Raw genomic sequence first — 24698 nt, 5'->3', positions numbered from 1 at the left:
GCCTCCTCTTCCGACACCAGCTTTCTTGTTTATCCAATACTCTGAGTCACTGCTCTGCCATCGACTATCCTCCTCTCCCATCCCCTCATCAGTTGAACAGTAAAGATGAGGGAAGGCCTGGGCTGACACCCCACTCAGCTATCAGCCAGTCAGATGCTCTGGATCGATATTAAATATTTTGAAAAGGAGTCAGTCCCATGTGGTTTGTACTCACCAGGAGCTAAAACCCTGCTGTCGCATTGATCGTTCCAACTCCGCGAGATCCGGCACCGATTTACAGGCTTCAATGTTCAAATATTTAAATATGTGGATCTTCCCTTTAGTGCAAATCTAAGAAGCATCACAGGGTGAATAAAAGAAATAAAATACAGAGTAAAGCTCCCTCTACACTGTCCCCATCAAACACTCCCAGGACAGGTACAGCACAGGGTTAGATACAGAGTAAAGCTCCCTCTACACTGTCCCCAACAAACACTCCCAGGACAGGTACAGCACGGGGGGTTAGGGTTAGGTCCCGCACAACCCGAGCCGCCTCTCGGAAATGCCCTCCGTGCCATTCCAATCGGCGCGGAGGGGTTTCCTGTATGGGCTGCTCCTGCACACTCTCCACTTCCTCGCCCTCGTCAGCCGGCCGGACACGCCCTGGCGGTCCGCGTTGCCATCTGGCGGCGAGGGGAAACCCCGATGGAGGTCTCTCTACGCGGGAGTCTTCCCCCTTTACATCGGGGACCTGGGGTGGAGGGTGCTGCACAGAGCAGTCCCGTGCAATAGGCTTTTAAGTAGGTTCACGGACTCCCAGGCCACCTGTACTTTCTGCGGCCTGGACGAGTCCGTGTTCCACATTTATATGGAGTGTGCGAGGTTGCAGCCCCTATTTGAGTATCTGAAGGGGCTGCTCCTCAAATTCTGGCTGCACTTCAGTCCCACGCTCCTGATCTTTGGGCACCCGGTGCGGGGGGGCTTGGGCCGGGAGGAGGATCTCCTCGTCGGTCTGCTCCTGGGCCTGGCCAAGGTGGCAATTCACAGGTCCAGGTTGCGGGCCGTCGGGGGGTCCGTCCTCCCCGATTGCCTGCCCCTCTTCCGCGGTTACGTTCGCGCCCGGGTGTCCCTGGAAAAGGAGCATGCGGTGTCCGCCGGTACGCTTGAGGCCTTCCGCGAACGGTGGGCACCGCAGGGACTGGAGTGCATCGTCGACGCCGAGAATGGCATTTTAATTTGAGTTTTTTGTTTATTTATCTGTTTTAATAAAGTTATTTTAAAACTGTAAATATGTACATAAAGGGGGCCTGAGGGATAAAGGCCCCCTCGATGTGAAAAATATAAAAGGGGCCTGGGGTATAAAGGTCACCTTGTAAAAAAAAAAGAAAAAAAAAAAAACAAAAAAAAAAAAACAGGGTTAGATACAGAGTAAAGCTCCCTCTACACTGTCCCCCATCAAACACTCCCAGGACAGGTACAGCACAGGGATTGGCTGCTCTCTGATTTGGGAGCCTGAGTGTTGAGAGCCTCAACGAGGTGCAGCTGAGAGTGCTGGTGGCAGTTGGAGGTTGCAGAGGTGGAGAGAGGAGCAACACTGAGCAAGGGAGAGCTTCTACAAACAAGCAGAGGAAAACTCCAACAACAATCACCTTTAAAAGAGAAGAAAGTGACATTCTTTTTTTTGTTGGAAACAAGGCTTTGTCTGGAGGTGGGTGCTGAACACCAGTAATTTACTTTGGACTGTTGGGGGAGGAACAAGTGGCTGGAACAACAAGGGGTGGGGCTGCCAATTCAACAGGAATCTGTGCTGCTGCAAAAGCACACAGGAAAGCTCCCTCCCCACCCCAATTGCCAAGCCTGGGTCAGCTGAAGCTGCCCAGCTAAACAGACGGAAGGGGATAGATAGTGCCTGGGCAGCTTCAGCTGACCCAGGTGAAGACGACTCCCCCAACCAGAAGACCGGAAGACCAACTTCAAAGACTGTTTTAAGTGTACTGTGAGCACCACCTCCAGAAAGCAAGTCATCCCTTCCAGCCTGCCTTTGCCTCTCCTCTATTACCTCAGCCTCTCCACTAATCTGTTGTTTGTTTGTTTGTCTTTACTACACATTCAATATTTTCAGTTAAATCGCTGATATTTGGTGTGCAAGTCCACAATTTGGGGTGGGTTTAGCTCTTGGACCCATGGCAAGCCCTTCATCACCGGTGGCGGGGCCCTCTACTACCTACGCAGCTGCAGCTTCTGTGGCTGCCCACGTGGCCCCGTCACCCTTTAAATTATTGACATGCAGCCATGGGGTGAAGAGCTATCCCCACCCCAACATGTCTATTGAGGCCTGCGTTAAGGCAATGGCCGTGGTTGTCGGCCCCTCGGCCATTGTTGCGGCCTCAAAGATGTATGGGAAGGCTGTGTTCTTTTTGAAGACCGAGCGGGCGGTGTCCCTGGCCCTGAGTAAAGGGCTCACTGTGGGGGGGACCTTCCTGCCAGTGGACCCTCTGGGGGCCACTGCGCATCGGATAATGTTGTCCAACGTCCCACCCTTCATTCCCAGTGAGCTCCTCCTCCCCCACCTGCACCATCTGGGGGAGGTGAGGTCGGGGATCACCCCAGTCCGGCTTGGTCTTCGGGAGCACAGCCTCCAACATGTCTACTCCTTCCGCCGCCAGTTATTTATGCAGCTGGCGCGGGAGGAGGACACGGAGGGCCAATTTAATGTGGAGTTCCAGGGGACGGCCTACCGCGTCTTTTGGACCTCGGACGGGGCGCGGTGCCACGTCTGCAAGGGGGTGGGGCATGTTCGTAAGAACTGCCCCAACCTCCCGGCCGCCAGCTCCACCTCGGCGGCCCAGAGTGGTTCCACAGCACCTCCTCCCACTCCCCCCGCACATCCAACAGACACCGCTCAGTCGGTTCCGGAGGCTGTGGTTTTCACAGCCTCTGGCGGGGAGGGGAGCGTCCGTCCGAGCGGAAGGAAGACGCGGGGAAAAAAGAAACATCGTGAGGCGCGTCCCCTGGACACTTTGACTCAACCCGAGCCTGAGCTCAGCCCAAAGCCCATTCCCATGGAATCCACCTGTCCCAGGGCTGGGCTCAGGCCCAGGGTGACTAAAAAAGGAAAAAAGGGTGCGGAGGCGGAGGCCTCTGATGACATGGAGGTCTCTGAGTCTCCGCGCCCAAGTGCGAAAAAGAGGAGAAGGCACCCCTCCACAGAAATAACACAGGGCCCTGAGGTGCAGGGCCCATCTGTTGGAGGGGAGCTGCCTCCTGTTTCTGGTCCTCAGGTGCCCCCTACCGCCACCACCAAGGCTGCAAAGCCCGGGCAGGTGCTCCCTATTCCTCAGGATGGAGGGGAGGGGATGGCCCCGGTACGTGAGGCCCCTCCTGAAGGAGTAAGTGGGGCCCTGCTTGTGGTGGGGGAGCCTGGGGAAACCGCCCATTCCGCCACTGCTACTGGGTCGGGTGTCCTGAATGAAGGGGAGGGCGAGGCCCCAGAGGGTCGGGCCTCCCAGCCGGAGTCCACCACCAACCAGGAGACACCCGACCCAGTTATAACTGAGAATGCTGCCCCATCTGCTGGGCCTGTGGGTGCTGGCGGAGCGGGAGATGGCCTCCTCTCGCCGCCTCCAGTCTCGGCTCCGGCTGGTTTCCCGGAGTCCGGAACTTCTGTCTCCCCTGGACCAGTCATTGGCCTGGGGATGGAGGTGGAGGGGGGTCCTGAACCGCTGGTGCCTACAGGCTCCAGTTTCACAATAGAACCCAGAGAGGACTCCTCCGCCATCGATCCTGGGGGTGGGATCGTGACGGAGGCGGGACCAGCTGGCGCGGCCGGGACGTCCGCCCCACAGTGTGTGGTGGATGTGTCGGCCGCTGGCGGTGACGACCCGGAGGAGGATGGGGATTCGGTGCGGGGCACGGAGGATGATCTTGATTCCATCGCCAGTGAGGTGGTGGAGTCCCTCGTGCCTCCCACCGAATCTCCTCTCATCCCCACGGCGGAACTCCGGGATTTCCTCGCGGCTTGCAGAGGTTGCCGCAATGAAGTTCAGCTGGCCCTCGACCGTTGGTCGAATCTGGCGCTGATCATCCAGTCCGTCCGTGCCGCCCTTAAGATAGCGGGCAAGCGCGCGGACGTGAAACTGGTTGAGAGGCGCCGTTTTAATGTGTTCCTCAATGGGTTGCTGGGAGAGTGGAGGGCCAGGTGCACTTCCACTCCCTCCTCACAGTGAGCTGTTGGTGACGGGTTTTACGTACCTTTGACATGAAGATAACCATAGCCAGCCTCAACATCAACGGCAGCAGAGGGGCTCACCGCAGATTTCACAATCTCTCAGTCCTTAGGGAAGGGAGATACGCGGTGAGCTTTCTGAAGGAAACCCACACCGTTCCGGGAGACGAAGCCACCTGGCTCCTGGAGTGGCAGGGTGGGGTCTACATGAGTCACCTCACCCCTATTTCTAGTGGGGTGGCTATCTTGTTGGCCCCGACTTTTCAGCCGGAGATCTTGGGGGTCAAGGAGCTAGTGCCGGGCCGCTTGCTCCACCTCGCCGTTCGCCTGGGTAGCGTGCCGCTCCACTTTGTGAACGTGTACGCGCCCAGGCCCGGCGCTTTGCAAGCGCGCTTCTTTGAAGAAGTGTCCGCTCTCTTGAGCTCCATCGATAGCGGCGAGTGCATCATCCTCGGGGGGGATTTTAACTGCACCCTCGAGGTGGGGGATCGCTCCGGTCCCCAGCGCGGCCAAGCGTCGGTGGAGAAGTTGAGGGGACTGATCAGCTCCCTTAACTTGGTGGACGTCTGGCGGAATCTCCATCCCGACTCCAGCGCCTTCACGTGGAGGTCTGGAGGAGGGGGGTCGCGAATCGACCGCCTCTACATTTCGCAGGCGTACGTCTCCCGCGTTTCAGCGGCCTCCATGCGGCTGGTGCCGTGCTCGGACCACCGCCTGGTGTGGGCGGAGTTTACTCCGCTCCGCACGCGGGCGGGGTCCGCGTACTGGCACTTTAACAACCGGCTGCTGGAGGACGTGCGATTTCGGGACTCGTTCTGTCGATTCTGGGCCGACTGGAGAAGGAAGCAGGGGGGCTTCCCCTCCTTGAGGCTATGGTGGGATGTGGGCAAGACTCACATCCGCGTCTTCTGTCAGGAGTACGCGAAGGGGTCGACCAAGAGGCGGGAAGCCGAGATCGGGCGCCTTGAGAGGGAGGTGCCCGACTTGGAATCCCGCCTCGGTCATGCCGTCGTGGACCCGGCCCTGTGGCAGGCATACAAAGAGAAGAAGGGCGCACTGAGGGACCTGCAGCTCATAGGGTCCCGAGGCGCGTACGTGAGGTCGCGGTTCCAGATCCTGGAAGATTTGGACCGCGCCTCACCCTTCTTCTACTCGCTGGAAAAATGGCGGGGGGTCCGTAAGCAGCTCGTCGAGCTGCTGGCCGACGACGGATCCTCCATCACGGATCCGGAGGGAATGGGCCTCCTGGTCCAGACGTATTACAGTGCGTTGTTCTCTCCGGATCCGTCCAGCGAGGATGCGCGCAGAGTTTTGTGGGAGGACCTGCCGCAGGTCAGCCCGGAGGGCGCCGAAGGATTGGAGGCTCCGCTCACGTTGGCGGAGCTGACTGGCGCCCTCCACCAGCTCTCGAGGGGCAAATCCCCAGGGCTGGATGGGTTGACCGTGGAGTTCCTCAGGGCGTTCTGGGACGTCCTGGGGGACGATTACGCGCGGGTCCTGGGGGAAAGCCTGGCGACCGGGGAGATGCCCCTCTCGTGGCGCAGGGCGGTCATCGTCCTGCTGCCGAAGAGGGGCGATCTCCGCCTGCTTAAAAACTGGCGTCCAGTCTCCCTCCTCAGCACGGATTATAAGATCTTTGCCCGGGCTATGTCTACCCGCCTGGGCTCCGTGCTGGCCCACATGATCCACCCCGACCAGTCCTACACGGTCCCGGGCCGGTCCATCCAGGACAACATCCACCTGGTCCGGGACCTGATCCATCTTTCCCAGAGGACTGGTCAGTCGGTCGCCTTTCTCTCCCTCGATCAGGAGAAGGCGTTCGACAGGGTGGATCACGATTACCTTTTCGGGACTCTGCGCGCTTTCGGACTCGGGCCGCATTTCGTGGGCCGGGTCCGACTTTTATACGCCGCCGCAGAGTGTCTAGTCAAAGTTAACGGGTCCTTGACGGCGCCCCTTCGATTTGGGAGAGGAGTGCGTCAGGGGTGCCCCATGTCCGGCCAATTGTATACCATCTGCGTGGAGCCCTTCCTGTGCCTGCTTCGCAGGAGGTTGACGGGATTGGCTCTGCGCGAGCCGGCCATGCGGGTCGTCCTCTCGGCTTACGCCGACGACGTGCTCCTCGCAATCACAGATCCCGTTGACTTGCGGAGGATGCGCGACTGCCAGCAGACCTTTTCTGCCGCGTCCTCCGCGAGGATCAATTGGGAGAAATGTTCCGGACTCCTGGTTGGTCAGTGGCGGGTGGACTCCCTGCCGGAGGAGATGACACCTTTTGCGTGGAGCACCACGCACCTCCTCTATCTGGGAGTCCACCTTAGCCCCGCTGAGGAAGCCTGGCCTACAAACTGGCAGGAGTTGGAGGCGAAAGTCACCGCTCGGCTGGGGCGCTGGACAGGACTGCTCCGAGTGCTTTCCTACAGGGGCCGAGCGTTGGTCATAAACCAACTGGTGGCCTCCATGCTGTGGTACCGGTTGGTCACTTTGGCCCCGCCCCCTGTATTTGCCACCAAGATCCAGAAGAAACTCGTCGATTTCTTCTGGGGCAAGAGGAAACACTGGGTCTCTGCCGCGGTCCTGAGTCTCCCGATCGAGGAGGGCGGTCAGTCGCTGGTGTGCGTCCGCACCCAGGCTGCGACTCTCCGCCTTCGGACCCTGCAGAGATACCTGTACGTCGAGCGTCCTCCCAGATGGTGTGCGCTGGCGACGTATTTTTTCCGCCAGTGTCACTGCCTTCAAGACGACACGCAGCTCCCGGTGGAGTCCGTTAGCCGCGCCTCTCTGAGGGAGTTGCCTGTCTTTTACCGGGATCTTTTCCGAGTCTGGAACATGGTCGCCTCCAGTCAGGGCGCTCCCCCGCCGGCGGAGGAGAGCGCCTCAGCTGTCCGGGCGGCCGAATCCGGGGACGGTCCGGCGGGCGGAGGAGTAGCCAAAACCCCCGGGACGCCCCTCACTGCGGGTAGCGAGGGGGCTCGGGAGTGCGGAGCGATCCCGGCCGAGCTGACCCCCGCTCGGCCGGAACTGCTCATCGGACCCAGGCCCCGAAACCCTCCTCGGGAGCCGGTCCCGCACAACCCGAGCCGCCTCTCGGAAATGCCCTCCGTGCCATTCCAATCGGTGCGGAGGGGTTTCCTGTACGGGCTGCTCCTGCACACTCTCCACTTCCTCGCCCTCGTCAGCCGGCCGGACACGCCCTGGCGGTCCGCGTTGCCATCTGGCGGCGAGGGGAAACCCCGATGGAGGTCTCTCTACGCGGGAGTCTTCCCCCTTTACATCGGGGACCTGGGGTGGAGGGTGCTGCACAGAGCAGTCCCGTGCAATTGGCTTTTAAGCAGGTTCACGGACTCCCAGGCCACCTGTACTTTCTGCGGCCTGGACGAGTCCGTGTTCCACATTTATATGGAGTGTGCGAGGTTGCAGCCCCTATTTGAGTATCTGAAGGGGCTGCTCCTCAAATTCTGGCTGCACTTCAGTCCCACGCTCCTGATCTTTGGGCACCCGGTGCGGGGGGGCTTGGGCCGGGAGGAGGATCTCCACGTCGGTCTGCTCCTGGGCCTGGCCAAGGTGGCAATTCACAGGTCCAGGCTGCGGGCCGTCGGGGGTTCCGTCCACCCTGATTGCCTGCCCCTCTTCCGCAGTTACGTTCGCGCCCGGGTGTCCCTGGAAAAGGAGCATGCGGTGTCCGCCGGTACGCTTGAGGCCTTCCGCGACCGGTGGGCACCGCAGGGACTGGAGTGCATCGTCGACGCCGAGAATGGCATTTTAATTTGAGTTTTTTGTTTATTTATCTGGTTTTAATAAAGTTATTTTAAAAATATAAGTGTGTATATAAAGGGGGCCTGAGGGATAAAGGCCCCCTCGACATATAAAAAAAAACAAAAAAAAAAAAAAAAACGGGGTTAGATACAGAGTAAAACTCCCTCCATGTTTACCTGTGCGGGCGGTGATTGTAATGGATTGTTGTCCAGTAAGATATTCTGGAGGTGGCGGAGGTGTCTGTAACAAACGGGAATCCGTGTAACTTTGTTGCAGGAGAAGTCGAGACGAACGAGCGGGAGCTCAGAAAGTTCTGGAAGGAACAAGGAAACAGTACTTGTGTTAGTCTGTTCTTCACACACCGGCACTACCATGGGTTTGCAATCCAGAGTCACAGCGGAGCAGATTCCACCCCATCCCCAATTCATTACACAAGCCTCTCTGCGAGTCTCAGAGAAGTTATTCAACTCTGGAGGCAACACAGTCCAGACTAATCCTGACTTGCACTGCCCACTGTTGGTTGCTGTCGGAGGGTCAGTACTGAGGGAGCGCTGCACTGTCGGAGGGTCAGTACTGAGGGAGTGCTGCACTGTCAGAGGGTCAGTACTGAGGGAGTGCTGCACTGTCGGAGGGTCAGTACTGAGGGAGTGCTGCACTGTCGGAGGGTCAGTACTGAGGGAGTGCTGCACTGTCGGAGGGTCAGTACTGAGGGAGTGCTGCACTGTCGGAGGGTCAGTACTGAGGGAGTGCTGCACTGTCGGAGGGTCAGTACTGAGGGAGTGCTGCACTGTCGGAGGGTCAGTACTGAAGTGCCACCTTTCAGATGAGGTACTGACCCTCTGCGCTCAAATTTGTTGCTGTGTTTCCGATATCACAAAGAGTGATTCCACTTCAAAAAGAAAAAGGTCTTCATCGGCTGTAAAACTCTTTGGGACATCCTGAGGTCGTGAAAGGCGCTATCGAAATGCAAGTCTGTCTCTTTTCAGTTCAGCACTCAATCCCAGAATCAATGGCAGAGAATCAGAATGAGAGTGTTTGCAGCTTTCACTAAGTATCTGTAATGAGGGTGTGAGGCGGCTCCTCAGCCTGGCACTGACCTTCTGGGAGAGTGACCAACTGATTCCGTCGCATGTTCAGATCTCGCAGTGACTCCAGGTTCCCGATCTGTGAAGGCAGGGTCTGGATCTCGTTACAGCTCACGTCCTGGACAGTGAAACAAAATTCCACAGTAACTGACACAGAGTCCAGTCGGAGAGAGGCTTCCATGGGTGCAGTATCTGGCTCTTGCCACCAGGGGTCCCCTCACTGCCCTCGGTGTTCCCCCCCCCCCCGGCAACCCACAGCCATAAACCCAAGCTTGGTGTCACTAACCTCTGCTTTCCACCTCCTCACTCCCCCTGTGGCCCAGGGTCCTACCCCTGATGCCCTGCACTGTGCACGTTGGCTACCGTGTGCGTACGAGCCCAGATACAGGAGGGTGAAGCCCAGACACTGTACGCCCTGAGTGTCAGCTGCTGATTTAAGGAACAGGCACAAAGACAGAGGTTTCACTCTGTTGGAGCCTGCAAACCAGGCCCAACCCGGCCAGGCCAGGCCTAACTATCACCAGTCAGTGCGGCCCAGCGTCCTGGTGCATGAAGAGCTCCCTAGCCTCAGCTGGGTCAGTGTGTACCCCCGCTGCACTCCCGTTACTGTTGGCTTTCCACTGAATACTCTTCGGTCTACTCTCAGTCAGTCGTGTTTATGACATTCCCGAAACATTCCCCCCTCCAATCCCCAACCCAAGCTTGGGGGAGCGGCGGGGCTGAGCCATGGCCCTGGTGAGGGAGAGGGGATTGGCAGCACAGGCTGGGTCCATATTCCCAGCAGTGAGCAGAGCCAGAAGGATCAGGCATCAACCACCTTTCACACACACACACACATACACAGCAGCATAGGCGCACACACACACACGAGCACAGGCGCACACACACGCACAGGAGCACAGGCGCACACACACGCACAGGAGCACAGGCGCACACACACGCACAGGAGCACAGGCGCACACACACGCACAGGAGCACAGGCGCACACACACGCACAGGAGCACAGGCGCACACACACGCACAGGAGCATAGGCACACACACACACACACAGGAGCATAGGCGCGCGCACACGCACAGGAGCATAGGCACGCACACAGGAGCATGCACACGCACAGGAACACACGTGCAGGCTCAAACATACTCAATGCTGCAGCAGGACATCAGACTGTTTCCCTTCCCAGAGCTGGGGGATGAGGAGGGGGGAGTTGGGGGTCAGACAGCAGCAGTGACCTGAGCTCAGTTCCCACCCTCGGCTGCACAGTGACCCTCGGTAAGTGAACCTACCAGCTCTCGGAGATGTCTGAGGCAGCCAATGTCTTCAGGCAGTGATGTGAGCTTGTTGTTACTGGTGATGAGTACTTTCAGGGGCAGGCAGCACAGGTAGGCGGGTAACACACACAGCTGGCTGCGACTGATGGGGAGAGAGAGACACAAAGAGAGAGAAGAGTCTGTCACCATACTGATACAAACCCAAACCCACCCAACATGGTCCTCACCCACAGCCCAGAGTCACTGGACAGTGATCAGGAGCAGGAACCCTGGCTGATTTCCCCCCTCTCTCTCTCTCTAACCCAGGGGTCACTGAACAGTGATCAGGAGCAGGAACCCTGACTGATTTCCCCCCCTCTCTCTCTCTAACCCAGGGGTCACTGGACAGTGATCAGGAGCAGGAACCCTGACTGATTTCCCCCCCTCTCTCTCTCTAACCCAGGGGTCACTGGACAGTGATCAGGAGCAGGAACCCTGACTGATTTCCCCCCCTCTCTCTCTCTAACCCAGGGGTCACTGGACAGTGATCAGGAGCAGGAACCCTGACTGATTTTCCCCCCCTCTCTCTCTCTCTAACCCAGGGGTCACTGGACAGTGATCAGGAGCAGGAACCCTGGCTGATTTCCCCCCCCTCTCTAACCCAGGGGTCACTGGACAGTGATTGGCAGCAGAAAGCGGTCTCTTGGAAACGCAGAGTGAGCACAGAGTGGGGGAGGGGGAGGGACGAGGAATAGAAAGTGAAATGCTAATCGGAGAGAGAGGGGGGCTGGGGTAAGGGGTGAGCAGTTACTATGATAAAAACCACAGAATTGTTACAGTGCAGAAGGAGGCCATTCGGCCCATCGTGTCTGCAGCAGCTCTCTGAATGAGCAATTCACCTAGTGTTATTCCCTCGCCTTCTCCCCATAACCCTGTACATTCTTGCTTTTCATATCCCAGTCTAATTCCCTTTTGAATGCTTCAATTGAACCTGCCTCCACCACGTTCTCAGGCACCGCATTCCAGACCTTAACCACTCGCTACGTGAAAATGTTTTTCCTCTGTCACTTTTGCTTCTCTTACCAAATACTTTAAATCTGTGCCCTCTCGTTCTCAATCCTTTCACCAGTGGGAACAGTTTCTCTCTCTCTACTCTGTCCAGACCCCTCATGATTTTGAATATCTCTATCAAATCACCTCTCAGTCTTCTCTTCTCCAAGGAAAACGCACACAAATCTTTGAACATAGGAGTAGGCCATTCAGCCCATCGAGCCTGCTCCGCCATTTAATATGATCATGTCTGATAATCCACTTCAATGCCTTTTTTCCCCACACTATCCTCATATTCCGTTATGTCATTTGTATTTAGAAATCTGTCAATCTCTGCTTTAAACATACTCAATGACTGAGCTTCCACAGCCCTCTGAGTAGAGAATTCCAAAGATTCACAACCCTCCGAGTAAAGACATTTCTCCTCATCTCTGTCCTAAGTGGCTTCCCCCTTATGTTGAAATTGTGTCCCCTGGTTCTAGACTCCCCAACCAGGGGAAACATCTTAGCTGCATCTACCCTGTCTATCCCTTTCATTATTTTGTAGGTTCCAATGAGATCACCTCTCATTCTTCGAAACTCTAGAGAATACAGGCCCAGTTTCCCCAATCTCTCTTCATAGGACAGTCCTGCCATCCCGGGAACCAATCTGGTGAACCTTTGTTGCACTCTCGATGACAATAATATCTTTCCTAAGGTATGGGGACCAAAACTGCACACAATACTCCAGGTGCAGTCTAACCAAGGTTCCATACAATTGAAGCAAGACGTCATTATTCCTGTACTCTAATCCTCTTGCGATAAAGGCTAGCATACCATTAGCTGCCTTAATTGCTTGCTGCACCTGCATGTTAGCTTTCAGTAACTTAGTGACGAGGACACCCAGGTCCCTTTGTACATCTACACTTTCTAACCGCTTACCATTTAAGAAATACTCTGCACATCTTTTCCTCCCATCAAAGTGGATAACCTCACATTTTTCCACATTATATTCCATCTGCTATGTTCTTGCCCACTCACTAAGTCTGTCTAAATCCCCTTGAAGCCGCTTTGCATCTTCCTCACAACACACATTCCCACCTAGTTTTGTAACCCATGAACTTAGAAATATTAGGTTTGGTCCCCACATCCAAATCATTGATATATATTATGAACAGCTGGGGCCCAAACACTGATCTCTGCAGTATCCCACTAGTCACAGCCTGCCAATGCGAGAATGACCCATTTATTCCAACTCTTATTTGAAGATTAGATTAGTTTAGAGATACAGCACTGAAACAGGCCCTTCGGCCCACTGAGTCTGTGCCGAACATCAACCACCCATCTATACTAATCCTATATTCCTACCAAACATCCCCACCTGTCCCTATATTTCCCTACCACCTACCTATACTAGTGACAATTTATAATGGCCAATTTACCTATCAACCTGCAAGTCTTTTGGCTGTGGGAGGAAACCGGAGCACCCGGAGAAAACCCACACAGACACAGGGAGAACTTGCAAACTCCACACAGGCAGTACCCGGAATCGAACCCGGGTCCCTGGAGCTGTGAGGCTGCGGTGCTAACCACTGCGCCACTGTGCCGCCCTGGCACTGTGCACTGATGGCAGGACAAGTTGAGAAAGCTGTTGAAAAAAAGGCATATGGGATCCTGGGCTTTATAAATCGAGGCGGAGAGTACAAGGAAGTTATGCTAAACCCTTTATAATTCATAGGTTCAGCCTCAACTGGAATATTCTGCTCAATTCTGGGCTCCGCACTTTGGGAAGGATGTCAGGGCCTTGGAGAGGGTGCGGAGGGAGATTTACTGGAATGGTCCTGGGGATGAGAGACTTCAGTTAATGTGGAGAGACTGGAGAAGCTGGGATTGTTCTCCTTAGAGCAGAGAAGGTTCAGGGGGGATTGAATAGAAATGTTCAGAATCATGAAGGTGTTTTGATAGAGTAAATAAGGAGAAACTGTTTGCAGTGACAGGAGGCTTGGTAACCAGAGGGACACAGATTGAAGGTGATTGGTAAAATAACTCATGCTGGGTGCAATCCGCAGGTCTTGGGCCTTTACCTGACATTCAGATATGTCAATGCCTGTAGGTTAGTGATAGCTGAGGGAATATTCCTCACACAGTTGTGATACAGATTCAGTGTCTCCAGTGAGATGTACTGGCAAATCTCAGACGGAACCTCCGAGAGTCTGTTCTTCGACAAATCTGCAGAGTGAAGAGAAAAAACAAAATTCAACAATCAGAGCTCCATTTTCTTTTCAGGCAAATAAATGAAAAGCTGAAAGGTTGCTCTCAGGGCCCAGGGCTCCTCTGAAAGTTTAAGCGAGTGAGTGGAACCAAGAGCAGACAGTTCCCAAGGACAGGAATCATTGGAGCAGAATCTGCTCAGGGTGAAAGCAGCTGCTGATCAGAGGGAAGCGGATGGACATTGTGGGAGGGAGGGGAACACAGCCGGTTTGGGTCCAGTGTGTGGTGGCGGTGGGAACTCAGGGACCCCTTCCCCACACTGGCTGCCTGACAGCCGCCCGTGGGCTGGGCTCCTGACCTGGCACTAAGACGGAGGTGAGCTGTGTAATCATATACTCACACAGCACAAACAAGTCTGTCGCAGTGACATCGAGGCTCAGCGAGGGGCACAGGGAAGGAGTCCACATCATTTCCTCTTCACAGATCCACCCTCATACACAGGAGGCCCATCAGCCCATCACACCTGTACTGGCCCTTGAACCCGAGACCCCCCAAACACCATTTTCCGATCATGTGGAGTGTCCAACAGTATTACACTGAGAGCAATTCAGGAGCAGGAACTCTAGCTCATTCCCTCCTCCAGCCCGACAGCTGGAGGCTAACTAACAATTACACTTGTTTTTTAAAGAACTGTGTCTGTGATTACAAACTGCATCAGAAAGGATTCCGATTGCCGAAACCGAGAGATGACTGAATGATTACTAGAAGGTGGAATCTGAGGAGCTCACACCAGAATTAACCATAAACCACAACTCAGACTGTTTAAACAGATACTGTGTACAATGCAGCAATTGTTAACAGGTACAACTCGGGCCAGGCTCGACAAGCAGCTTAAAATATAACTAACAATTTACCCAAATTACAGATGGTAATGGAGAGAAAATAGAAGTTGAAATGTGCAACTCATGGAGACTCCATGTCTCAGGTCCCAGCAACACACCAACAAACAGACAGATAACTTAGAGAGAGGCCTCCAGCATCACCTCAGGACCAATTCCCACCCGAGGGACCCCCCTCGGGCCCAGGAGGAAAGATAGGGGGGAGTGGGGGGGGAAGAGAGAGAGGGCGAATTGGGGGGGGTGGGGTGGGGGGAGGGAGGAAGACAGAGTTGGAGGGTTGGGGAAGAGACAGTGCCCATTGAAATGTACCCGAGAGGATGGAGAGGGAGCTTTACTCTGTATATAACCCCGTGCTGTACCTGTCCTGGGAGTGTTTGATGGGGACAGTGTAGAGGGAGCTTTACTCTATCTAACCCCGTACTGTATCTGTCCTGCGAGTGTTTGATGGGGACAGTGTAGAGGGAGCTTTACTCTGTATCTAACCCCGTGCTGTACCTGTCCTGGGAGTGTTTGATGGGGACAGTGTAGAGGGAGCTTTACTCTGTATCTAACCCCGTTTTTTTTTTTCTGCAAGAAATTTTCAAAGAAAGATGGACGGAAAGTGCGGAGGGCAGCCAAGAATGAGATTGTCATTCTGAAGATGCGAGTGTGGTCGGAGGGAGCTTTACTCTGTATCTAATTGCCCTCGCACCAATGCCTGGCAGTCTTCTCGCCTGCCTTGCGACTCGGAGGAGTACACAGCCCCAAGCAGTACCTTCCACCCCAGGGATCAGGGGTTGGAGTAAGTGCTTTTTGGCAGACAGCCTGCATGGTCAAGGTTGGGGTCATGGGTTATGCAACACAAATGAGAAGTTGCTGCTGCTGTATAAATGTGTACATTCCACAGATGGAGCCTGCACTGCTGTCCCCAATCCCGCACATTCGGGCATTGATACTGCCACAGAAAGGCCTTTGTTTAATGTTGAATGAATGCACACACAATCATTCCATGAAAAAGGGAACCATTCCACAGCCTGACCCAACTAACTGTATCTGCACTGACTGACAGCTCGAAGCATCTGCCTTCCATCACACTACAGAAACCTTCTTCGAAATATTACCTAGAGAGAGGACAAAACTATCTTTCACCACCTCAGGATGTCGCAAAGCTGTTCACAGCCAATGAAATACTTCACTGAAGTATAGTCACTGTTGTAATGTCGGAAAAGTGGCAGCCAATTTGTACAGAGCAAGATCCCACAAACAGCAACATAACCATGGCCAGATCATCTGTTTTTAGTGATGTTGGTTGAGGGATAAAGTGCGGCGTTCCCTCAGTACTGACCGTCCGACAGCGCGGCACTCCCTCAGTACTGACCCTCTGACTGTGCAGCACTCCCTCAGTACCGACCCTCCGACAGTGCGGCACTCCCTCAGTACCGACCCTCCGACAGTGCAGCACTCCCTCAGTACCGACCCTCCGACAGCGCGGCACTCCCTCAGTACTGACCCTCCGACAGTGCGGCACTCCCTCAGTACCGACCCTCCGACAGTGCAGCACTCCCTCAGTACTGACCCTCTGACAGTGCGGCACTCCCTCAGTACCGACCCTCCGACAGCGCGACGCTCCCTCAGTACCGACCCTCCGACAGTGCAGCACTCCCTCAGTACCGACCCTCCGATAGCGCGACGCTCCCTCAGTACCGACCCTCCGATAGCGCGGCACTCCCTCAGTACCGACCCTCCGACAGCGCGGCGCTCCCTCAGTACCGACCCTCCGACAGCGCGACGCTCCCTCAGTACTGACCCTCCGACAGCGCGACACTCCCTCAGTACTGACCCTCCGACAGCGCGGCACTCCCTCAGTACCGACCCTCCGATAGCGCGGCGCTCCCTCAGTACCGACCCTCCGATAGCGCGGCGCTCCCTCAGTACCGACCCTCCGACAGTGCGGCACTCCCTCAGTACCGACCCTCCGACAGCGCGGCGCTCCCTCAGTACTGACCCTCCGACAGCGCGACGCTCCCTCAGTACCGACCCTCCGACAGCGCGACGCTCCCTCAGTACTGACCCTCCGACAGCGCGACGCTCCCTCAGTACCGACCCTCCGACAGCGCGGCACTCCCTCAGTACTGACCCTCCGACAGCGCGACGCTCCCTCAGTACCGACCCTCCGACAGCGCGACGCTCCCTCAGTACCGACCCTCCGACAGCGCGACGCTCCCTCAGTACCGACCCTCCGACAGCGCGACGCTCCCTCAGTACCGACCCTCCGACAGCGCGACGCTCCCTCAGTACTGACCCTCCGACAGCGCGACGCTCCCTCAGTACCGACCCTCCGACAGCGCGGCACTCCCTCAGTACTGAACCTCCGACAACGCGACGCTCCCTCAGTACTGACCCTCCGACAGTGCAGCACTCCCTCAGTACCAACCCTCCGACAGTGCAGCACTCCCTCAGTACCGACCCTCCGACAGCGCGGCACTCCCTCAGTACCAACCCTCCGACAGTGCAGCACTCCCTCAGTACTGACCCTCCGACGGTGCGGCACTCCCTCAGTACTGACCCTCCGACAGTGCGGCACTCCCTCAGTACTGACCCTCCGACAGTGCAGCACTCCCTCAGTACCGACCCTCCGACAGTGCAGCACTCCCTCAGTACCGACCCTCCGATAGCGCGGCGCTCCCTCAGTACCGACCCTCCGACAGCGCGGCACTCCCTCAGTACCGACCCTCCGACAGCGCGGCACTCCCTCAGTACCGACCCTCCGACAGCGCGACGCTCCCTCAGTACCGACCCTCCGACAGCGCGACGCTCCCTCAGTACTGACCCTCCGACAGCGCGACGCTCCCTCAGTACCGACCCTCCGACAGCGCGGCACTCCCTCAGTACTGACCCTCCGACAGCGCGACGCTCCCTCAGTACCGACCCTCCGACAGCGCGACGCTCCCTCAGTACTGACCCTCCGACAGCGCGACGCTCCCTCAGTACCGACCCTCCGACAGCGCGGCACTCCCTCAGTACTGAACCTCCGACAACGCGACGCTCCCTCAGTACTGACCCTCCGACAGTGCAGCACTCCCTCAGTACCAACCCTCCGACAGTGCAGCACTCCCTCAGTACCGACCCTCCGACAGCGCGGCACTCCCTCAGTACCAACCCTCCGACAGTGCAGCACTCCCTCAGTACTGACCCTCCGACGGTGCGGCACTCCCTCAGTACTGACCCTCCGACAGCGCGACGCTCCCTCAGTACCGACCCTCCGACAGCGCGACGCTCCCTCAGTACCGACCCTCCGACAGTGCAGCACTCCCTCAGTACTGACCGTCCGACAGTGCAGGCCTCCCTCCCTGCTGCCTCTCCGACAGTTATGGTGATGGGACGCGGGTCTGCGTCTGTAATTCCCTTGGGGACAAGGTGCTGTTTAAAGGGAAAGTGTCCCAGGTGTGATGGGAAAAATTCTTCCAGAGGTAAAATGAAAGTTGTTTGTGTCAGCGACAGTTCCTAGCAACTGTCCAAACACAAAGTAACAACAAACTGCGTTACAACAGAGTGTTTCTGCTCTACTCTGTGGAGACCTGCAGGCACTGGTTCAGATTTCACTCTGTACACACCCAGTCCTGTCAGTCCCCTCCAGTGAGATCAATGACACCAGGAGTCCGCTGATTCTCCTGGGCAGAATCCCAGCAATTCCCACCCAGCCCACATTGCAAAAAGCTACGCCATTTAACAAAGGACATTGACCTAAAACATTAACTCTGCTTCTCTCACCAGTGAAGCTGTCTGACCTGCTGAGTATTTCCAACATTCCCTGCTTTCATTTGCCGAGGCCCAACAGTCCTTCACCCTGAAACTCATGAAGGATTTTTTTTTTGCTAGTATTCGTTACTGTATCAATCATTGGTCTCGAAATATGAAACACAAAAACTATTTTCAGCAAACCATGGCACATTTCCAAGTTGCTGCTCAAAGACAGACAGGCCGTAGCTCGCTGACTGACACTCTCACCTCTGAGTCAGAAGGTTGTGGGTTGGAGTCCCATTCCTGAGACTTGAGCACAAACTCCAGGCTGACCGTCCTAGTGCAGTACTGAGGGAATGCCACGCTGTTGGAGGGTCAGTACTGAGGGAGTGCTGCACTGTCGGAGGGGCAGTACTGAGGGAGTGCTGCACTGTCGGAGGGGCAGTACTGAGGGAGTGCTGCAGTGTCGGAGGGGCAGTACTGAGGGAGCGCTGCAGTGTCGGAGGGTCAGTACTGAGGGAGTGCTGCACTGTCAGAGGGGCAGTACTGAGGGAGCGCTGCAGTGTCGGAAGGGCAGTACTGAGGGAGCGCTGCAGTGTCGGAGGGGCAGTACTGATGGAGCGCTGCACTGTCGGAGGGGCAGTACTGAGGGAGTGCTGCACTGTCGGAAGGTCAGTACTGAGGGAGTGCTGCACTGTCGGAAGGTCAGTACTGAGGGAGCGTTGCACTGTCGGAAGGTCAGTACTGAGGGAGTGCTGCACTGTCGGAGGGGCAGTACTGAGGGAGTGCTGCACTGTCGGAGGGGCAGTACTGAGGGAGTGCTGCACTGTCGGAGGTACCATCTTTCTGATGAACAGGGAGGTTATGCTGAACCTTTATAAAGCTCTGGTTAGGCCCCAACTGGTGTATTGAGTCCTGTTCTGGTCACCACACTTCAGGAAGGATGTGAGGGTCTTTGAGAAGATGCAGAGGAGATTTACCAGAATGGTTCCAGGGATGGGGGATTTTAGTTACAAGGTTAGGTTGGAGAAGCTGAGATTTGTTCTCCTTCGAACAAAAGAGAATGAGGGGAGATTTGATAGAGGTGTACAAGATTATGACAGGCTTAGATAATTTAGACAAAGAAAAACTGTTGCCATTAACTGATGGCACAAAGACTAGGAGACACAGATTGAAAGTTTTGGGCAAGAGATGCAGGGGGAATAGGAGCAAGAACTTTTATTTTAATGTAATGACCTGGAACTCAATGCCCACTAGGGTGATAGAGGAGGAATCAGTGATTTCAAAAAGAAACTGGAAGAACACGAAGGAAATAAACTTGCAGGGCTGGGGGGAAATCGAGCGGGGGAGTGGGATTGAGCAGTTCCGTGGGGAGCCGGCATGGATTCGATGGGCTGAATGGCCTCCTTCTATGCTAAAAATGACTCCATGATGTTAAACTGATGCCCCATCTGCACTCTCAGGTGGATGTTCTCCCCCTTGTCTGTGGGATCTTGCTGTGCACAAATTAGCTACTGCACATCCTACATCACAACAGTCACTACACTTTAAAAGTATTTGATTGGCTGTAAAGTGTTTTGGAATGTCCGGAGGTGGTGAAAGGAGTTATATATAAATGCACGTACTCCTCTCTCTGTTGGCTGTCGCACAGTTAGCGGTGCGAAGATGTATCTTTGTTTAACGAGGTCTGGAGATTTAAGGCAGGGGCTCACGTTCTGTCTGTGCTCACAATATCCACGTCCAGGCGATTGCAGGCCCCGACTCACCCCAAGGACATTGGGAGGCAATCTGAACCCCTTATAAACATCTCCAAGCTCAGAACGATGAGATTCCACAGGGACTTGGGAAAGGCACTTGATGAACTTGAAGGGGGCTGATTAGCAGTTTAATGGGGATAAAGCTGAGACATGAGACTGGCTCTTCAAACAGCCAGCACAGGTAGGACGGGCCGAATTGCCTTTCTGTGCGAGAAGGGTCCACGATTCTAACAGAGAATGAAATGACGAGATATCCTTAATCGGTAGAGATACGTGGCAGTGCCATGACAGTGAAGCATGACTGGCACAAGACTAGAATCAGGATATGACTGAAGGATCAAGGGCAAGACTGATGACAGTAAAATAATCTGGAGGGATTTATTCCGGGCTCTGATATTGCTCCCCAAGGTTTTCAAACTGAACCCCATCCCTGAATATCTGAACAATCTTCTCCAGCATTCGAACTGGGATAGACACAAGTGCAGGACCCGTACCCCAGTGAGAGTCAGCACCTTCAGGGGAGGAGGGGACCCGTACCCCAGTGAGAGTCAACACCTTCAGGGGAGGAGGGGACCCGTACCCCAGTGAGAGTCAGCACCTTCAGGGGAGGAGGGGACCCGTACCCCAGTGAGAGTCAGCACCTTCAGGGGAGGAGGGGACCTGTACCCCAGTGAGAGTCAACACCTTCAGGGGAGGGGACCCGTACCCCAGTGAAAGTCAGCACCTTCAGGAGAGGAGGGGACCTGTACCCCAGTGAGAGTCAACACCTTCAGGGGAGGAGGGGACCCGTACCCCAGTGAGAGTCAGCACCTTCAGGGGAGGAGGGGACCCGTACCCCAGTGAGAGTCAACACCTTCAGGGGAGGAGGGGACCCGTACCCCAGTGAGAGTCAGCACCTTCAGGGGAGGAGGGGACCCGTACCCCAGTGAGAGTCAGCACCTTCAGGAGAGGGGACCCGGACCCCAGTGTGAGTCAGCACCTTCAGGGGAGGGGGACCTGTACCCCAGTGAGAGTCAGCACCTTCAGGAGAGGAGGGGACCCATACCCCAGTGAGAGTCAGCACCTTCAGGGGAGGGGGACCCGTACCCCAGTGAGAGTCAGCACCTTCAGGAGAGGAGGGGACCCGTACCCCAGTGAGAGTCAGCACCTTCAGGAGAGGGGGACCCGTACCCTCACCTCATGCTCTACTAACTGTGTAGCTGGTTGGATCTTGGCGAGGGAAGCTGCTCACCTGTCTCAGTCACTTTGACGGCTCCTGTTTTCACCGTAGGGCTTACTGGGAATAGATCCCATAACTCCATCCCGTTAGCCTATAGCAGGCTCCAGGAATCTGACATCCCTTGAGAAATACACTCACAGCTGTTGCTGCATCTGTCTGTGATAAACGCACGCAAACAGTGAGAATTCCGCAAAGTGGCAACTGTGGAAAACAGCCATTGATGACAACACCAGCTGCTGGGAGAGCTCAGACACAGACAGTGGACACAGCCCTGTGACCCCAGTGACCCATGGCTTAGAGAGAGAGGAAATCAGACAGTGTTCCTGCTCCTGATCACTGTCCAGAATGTGTGTCTTTGCTTGCGCGTGCCTGTGTAAATCAGCTGTGGACAGGTCAGGCTCAGCAAAGGCAGCTTCAATGTGATATCCTGCCAACCATCTGGGCTGAAAAACCGTGAGAAACTAATGTGCAGCCTGTCAGTGCGTGTGGGACCCGTACCCCAGTGAGAGTCAGTGTGTGGGGAACCGTATCCCAGTGAGAGTCAGTGTGTGTGGAACCCGTACCCCAGTGAGAGTCAGTGCGTGTGGAACCCGTACCCCAGTGAGAGTCAGTGCGCGGGGAACCGTACCCCAGTGAGAGTCAGTGCGCGGGGAACCGTACCCCAGTGAGAGTCAGTGCGCGGGGAACCGTACCCCAGTGAGAGTCAGTGCGCGGGGAACCGTACCCCAGTGAGAGTCAGTGCGCGGGGAACCGTACCCCAGTGAGAGTCAGTGCGCGGGGAACCGTACCCCAGTGAGAGTCAGTGCGCGGGGAACCGTACCCCAGTGAGAGTCAGTGCGCGGGGAACCGTACCCCAGTGAGAGTCAGTGCGCGGGGAACCGTACCCCAGTGAGAGTCAGTGCGCGGGGAACCGTACCCCAGTGAGAGTCAGTGCGCGGGGAACCGTACCCCAGTGAGAGTTTTTGCGTGGGGAACCGTACCCCAGTGAGAGTCAGTGCGTGGGGAACCGTACCCCAGTGAGAGTCAGTGCGTGGGGAACCGTACCCCAGTGAGAGTCAGTGCGTGGGGAACCGTACCCCAGTGAGAGTCAGTGCGTGGGGAACCGTACCCCAGTGAGAGTCAGTGCGTGGGGAACCTGTACCCCAGTGAGTCAGTGTGTGTGGAACTGTACCCCAGCGAGAGTCAGTGTGTGTGGAACTGCACCCCAGCGAGAGGCAGTGTGTGTGGAACCTGTACCCCAGTGAGAGTCAGTGTGTGTGGAACCTGCACCCCAGTGAGAGTCAGTGTGTGTGGAACCCGTACCCCAGTGAGAGTCAGTGTGTGTGGAACCGTACCCCAGTGAGTGTCAGTGTGTGTGGAACTGTACCCCAGTGAGAGTCAGTGTGTGGAACTGTACCGCAGTGAGAGTCAGTGTGTGTGGAACTGTACCCCAGTGAGAGTCAGTGTGTGTGGAACTGCACCCCAGTGAGAGTCAGTGTGTGTGGAACTGTACCCCGGTGAGAGTCAGTGTGCCAGTGATCCAGGGACAGAATTCATTGTTGTCAGTACTCTGGAGATTCCCTGGATACATACCGGGTATCACAATCACAGGGTTGTCGGAGTTATTTCCTTAACTGTCCTTAAAAGCTATTTAATTGCTTCCTCTATAGTCCCTGCAATTGTCCTGCTGACATTAGTTCAGTAATTGCAAAGTTGCCAGCATCATGGTTTGTGGGATTCACTCTGTCCAAATTCCTCTAACCAATGATATCAGGAGATCAGTTTGGGGATGAGTTGAATTATTACAAATTGTTATTTTGTCCGGGGAATTCCAACACTGACATTCATTTTTCTTCTGGGTTTCTGCTCCAGTTCAATCGGAATATCTTATTTCCAGCACTCCCCTGGCCAGCCTCCCACGTTCCAGCCTCCTTAACCTTCAGCTCAACTGAAATTCTGCTGCCTGTCTCCTAACTCGTACAAATTCCTGTTCACCCGTCATCCCCCCCTGTGCTGGTGACCGACACTGGCTCCCAGTCCAGCAACTCCTCGAGTTTAAAATTCTCATCCTGGATTTCAAATCCCTCCCTGGCCTTCCTCTGCAACCCCCCCCCCCCCCCCCCTCCAACCCCTCTCTGTATTCGCTTCCAACCCCACAACCCTCCGAGATCTCAGAGCTCCTCCAATTCTGCCCTCTTGCAAATGCCTAATTCACATCATTGCCGGCCGTGCCTTCAGCTGCCTGGGGTCCTGAGCTCTGGAATTTTCTCCCTAAACCTCTCCGCCTCTCTCTCCTCCTTTAAAACCGACCTCTTTGACCAAGCTTTTAGTTTACAGGCGTGGGTGGCGTGGGGAAAAGAGGGCAGGGGGAAGGTTGTGGAGGGGGTGGGGGAGGGGGAGGGGGTGGCAAGGAGCTGTGGCATCGATAAGGAGGGGGGGGGGGTGGAAATCAGCTCCCATCCCCCAAAATTCTCTCCAGAACCAACTGCACCACCCCCCACCCCCCCACCACAACTTTAGAGTCCAGCTTGCTTAAATCCCCCCCACCCCCATTATCCCTATCGTGGCTTTGATTTGTTTCACTCCCCTCCCCCATGTGTTAGTAGATATTCCACTGTAGGCAGCATCACAGACAAACCAGGCGCATTCTCATCTGACACACAGAGGGGAGCAGGAATCCTGGCTGACTTTCAGCTCATCAGCACTGCAACCCAGCGTAACACGATTTCCCAACTCCGCACTGACCGGAGATGGGAGCTGGGAATGTCGGAGCTAAGGATTGCACCACCCGAGTCACTGAGGTCGTGAGAAGCTCCATGTGCTGAGCTCTGTTGAAGATATAACTGATTTCCTGCTGCTCTGTTGCTGCTGGGGACCTGCCGACACCCAGGTCCGTGTTGAAAGAGAGAGCTCCTCGTCAGACAGTGACCACACTGGGTGAAATTACAAGCCAGTCCTCCAACAGACGCTGCTGCATCCTCCCAGTGTCACTCAGCATCCTACACTCCTCATTCAACCTCAGCCAAGCAAAGTTAATTAAAGGCCACATACAGCCCAACCCAGACTGCTCCCCAACCAGATATTCCGAAAGAAAGATTTCCTTTATAGAGCATCTTTCACATCCTCAGGGCATCCCAAAGCACTTTCCAGCCAAACACACTCCTTCTGAAGCATACTCACTGCTGTAATGTAGGAAACATGGCAGCCAAGATGCGCACAGCAAGATCCCAAAGCTGAATAAATGACCAAATAATCTGTTTCAGTGATGTTGGTTGAGGGATAAATATTGGCTCCAGGACACTGGGGAGAACTCCCCCCCCACCCCCTGCTCCCCAGGACACTGGGAAGAACACCCCCCTGCTCCCCCACTCTGCTCTTTATCTGAAAGACTGACCCTCCGACAGTGCGGCGCTCCCTCAGCACTGACCCTACGACAGTGCGGCGCTCCCTCAGCACTGACCCTACGACAGTGCGGCGCTCCCTCAGCACTGACCCTACGACAGTGCGGCGCTCCCTCAGCACGGACCCTACGACAGTGCGGCGCTCCCTCAGCACGGACCCTACGACAGTGCGGCGCTCCCTCTGCACTG

At 55.6% G+C, this 24698-nt stretch overlaps 1 protein-coding gene across 1 annotated transcript in view; it reads right to left on the bottom strand.

Moving 5' to 3' along the window:
• The window catches only part of lrch4 (leucine-rich repeats and calponin homology (CH) domain containing 4), a 72862-nt gene that overhangs the window by 24694 nt on the left and 23470 nt on the right, over nucleotides 1-24698 (bottom strand). The window contains exons 2-6 of the mRNA XM_068023930.1: nucleotides 13408-13552; nucleotides 10331-10457; nucleotides 9058-9163; nucleotides 8137-8273; nucleotides 215-330 (exon numbers count right to left, since the gene is read on the bottom strand). Coding sequence (XP_067880031.1) covers nucleotides 215-330; nucleotides 8137-8273; nucleotides 9058-9163; nucleotides 10331-10457; nucleotides 13408-13552 — 631 coding nt within the window. The remainder of the gene's footprint in view (nucleotides 1-214; nucleotides 331-8136; nucleotides 8274-9057; nucleotides 9164-10330; nucleotides 10458-13407; nucleotides 13553-24698) is intronic.

This window comes from Heterodontus francisci, chromosome 48 (assembly GCF_036365525.1).
Source record: "Heterodontus francisci isolate sHetFra1 chromosome 48, sHetFra1.hap1, whole genome shotgun sequence".
In the NCBI taxonomy this organism is placed as follows: domain Eukaryota; kingdom Metazoa; phylum Chordata; class Chondrichthyes; order Heterodontiformes; family Heterodontidae; genus Heterodontus; species Heterodontus francisci.
Note: the sequence above shows the minus strand (reverse complement) of the source record. Positions and strands in the feature narration are given on the sequence as shown.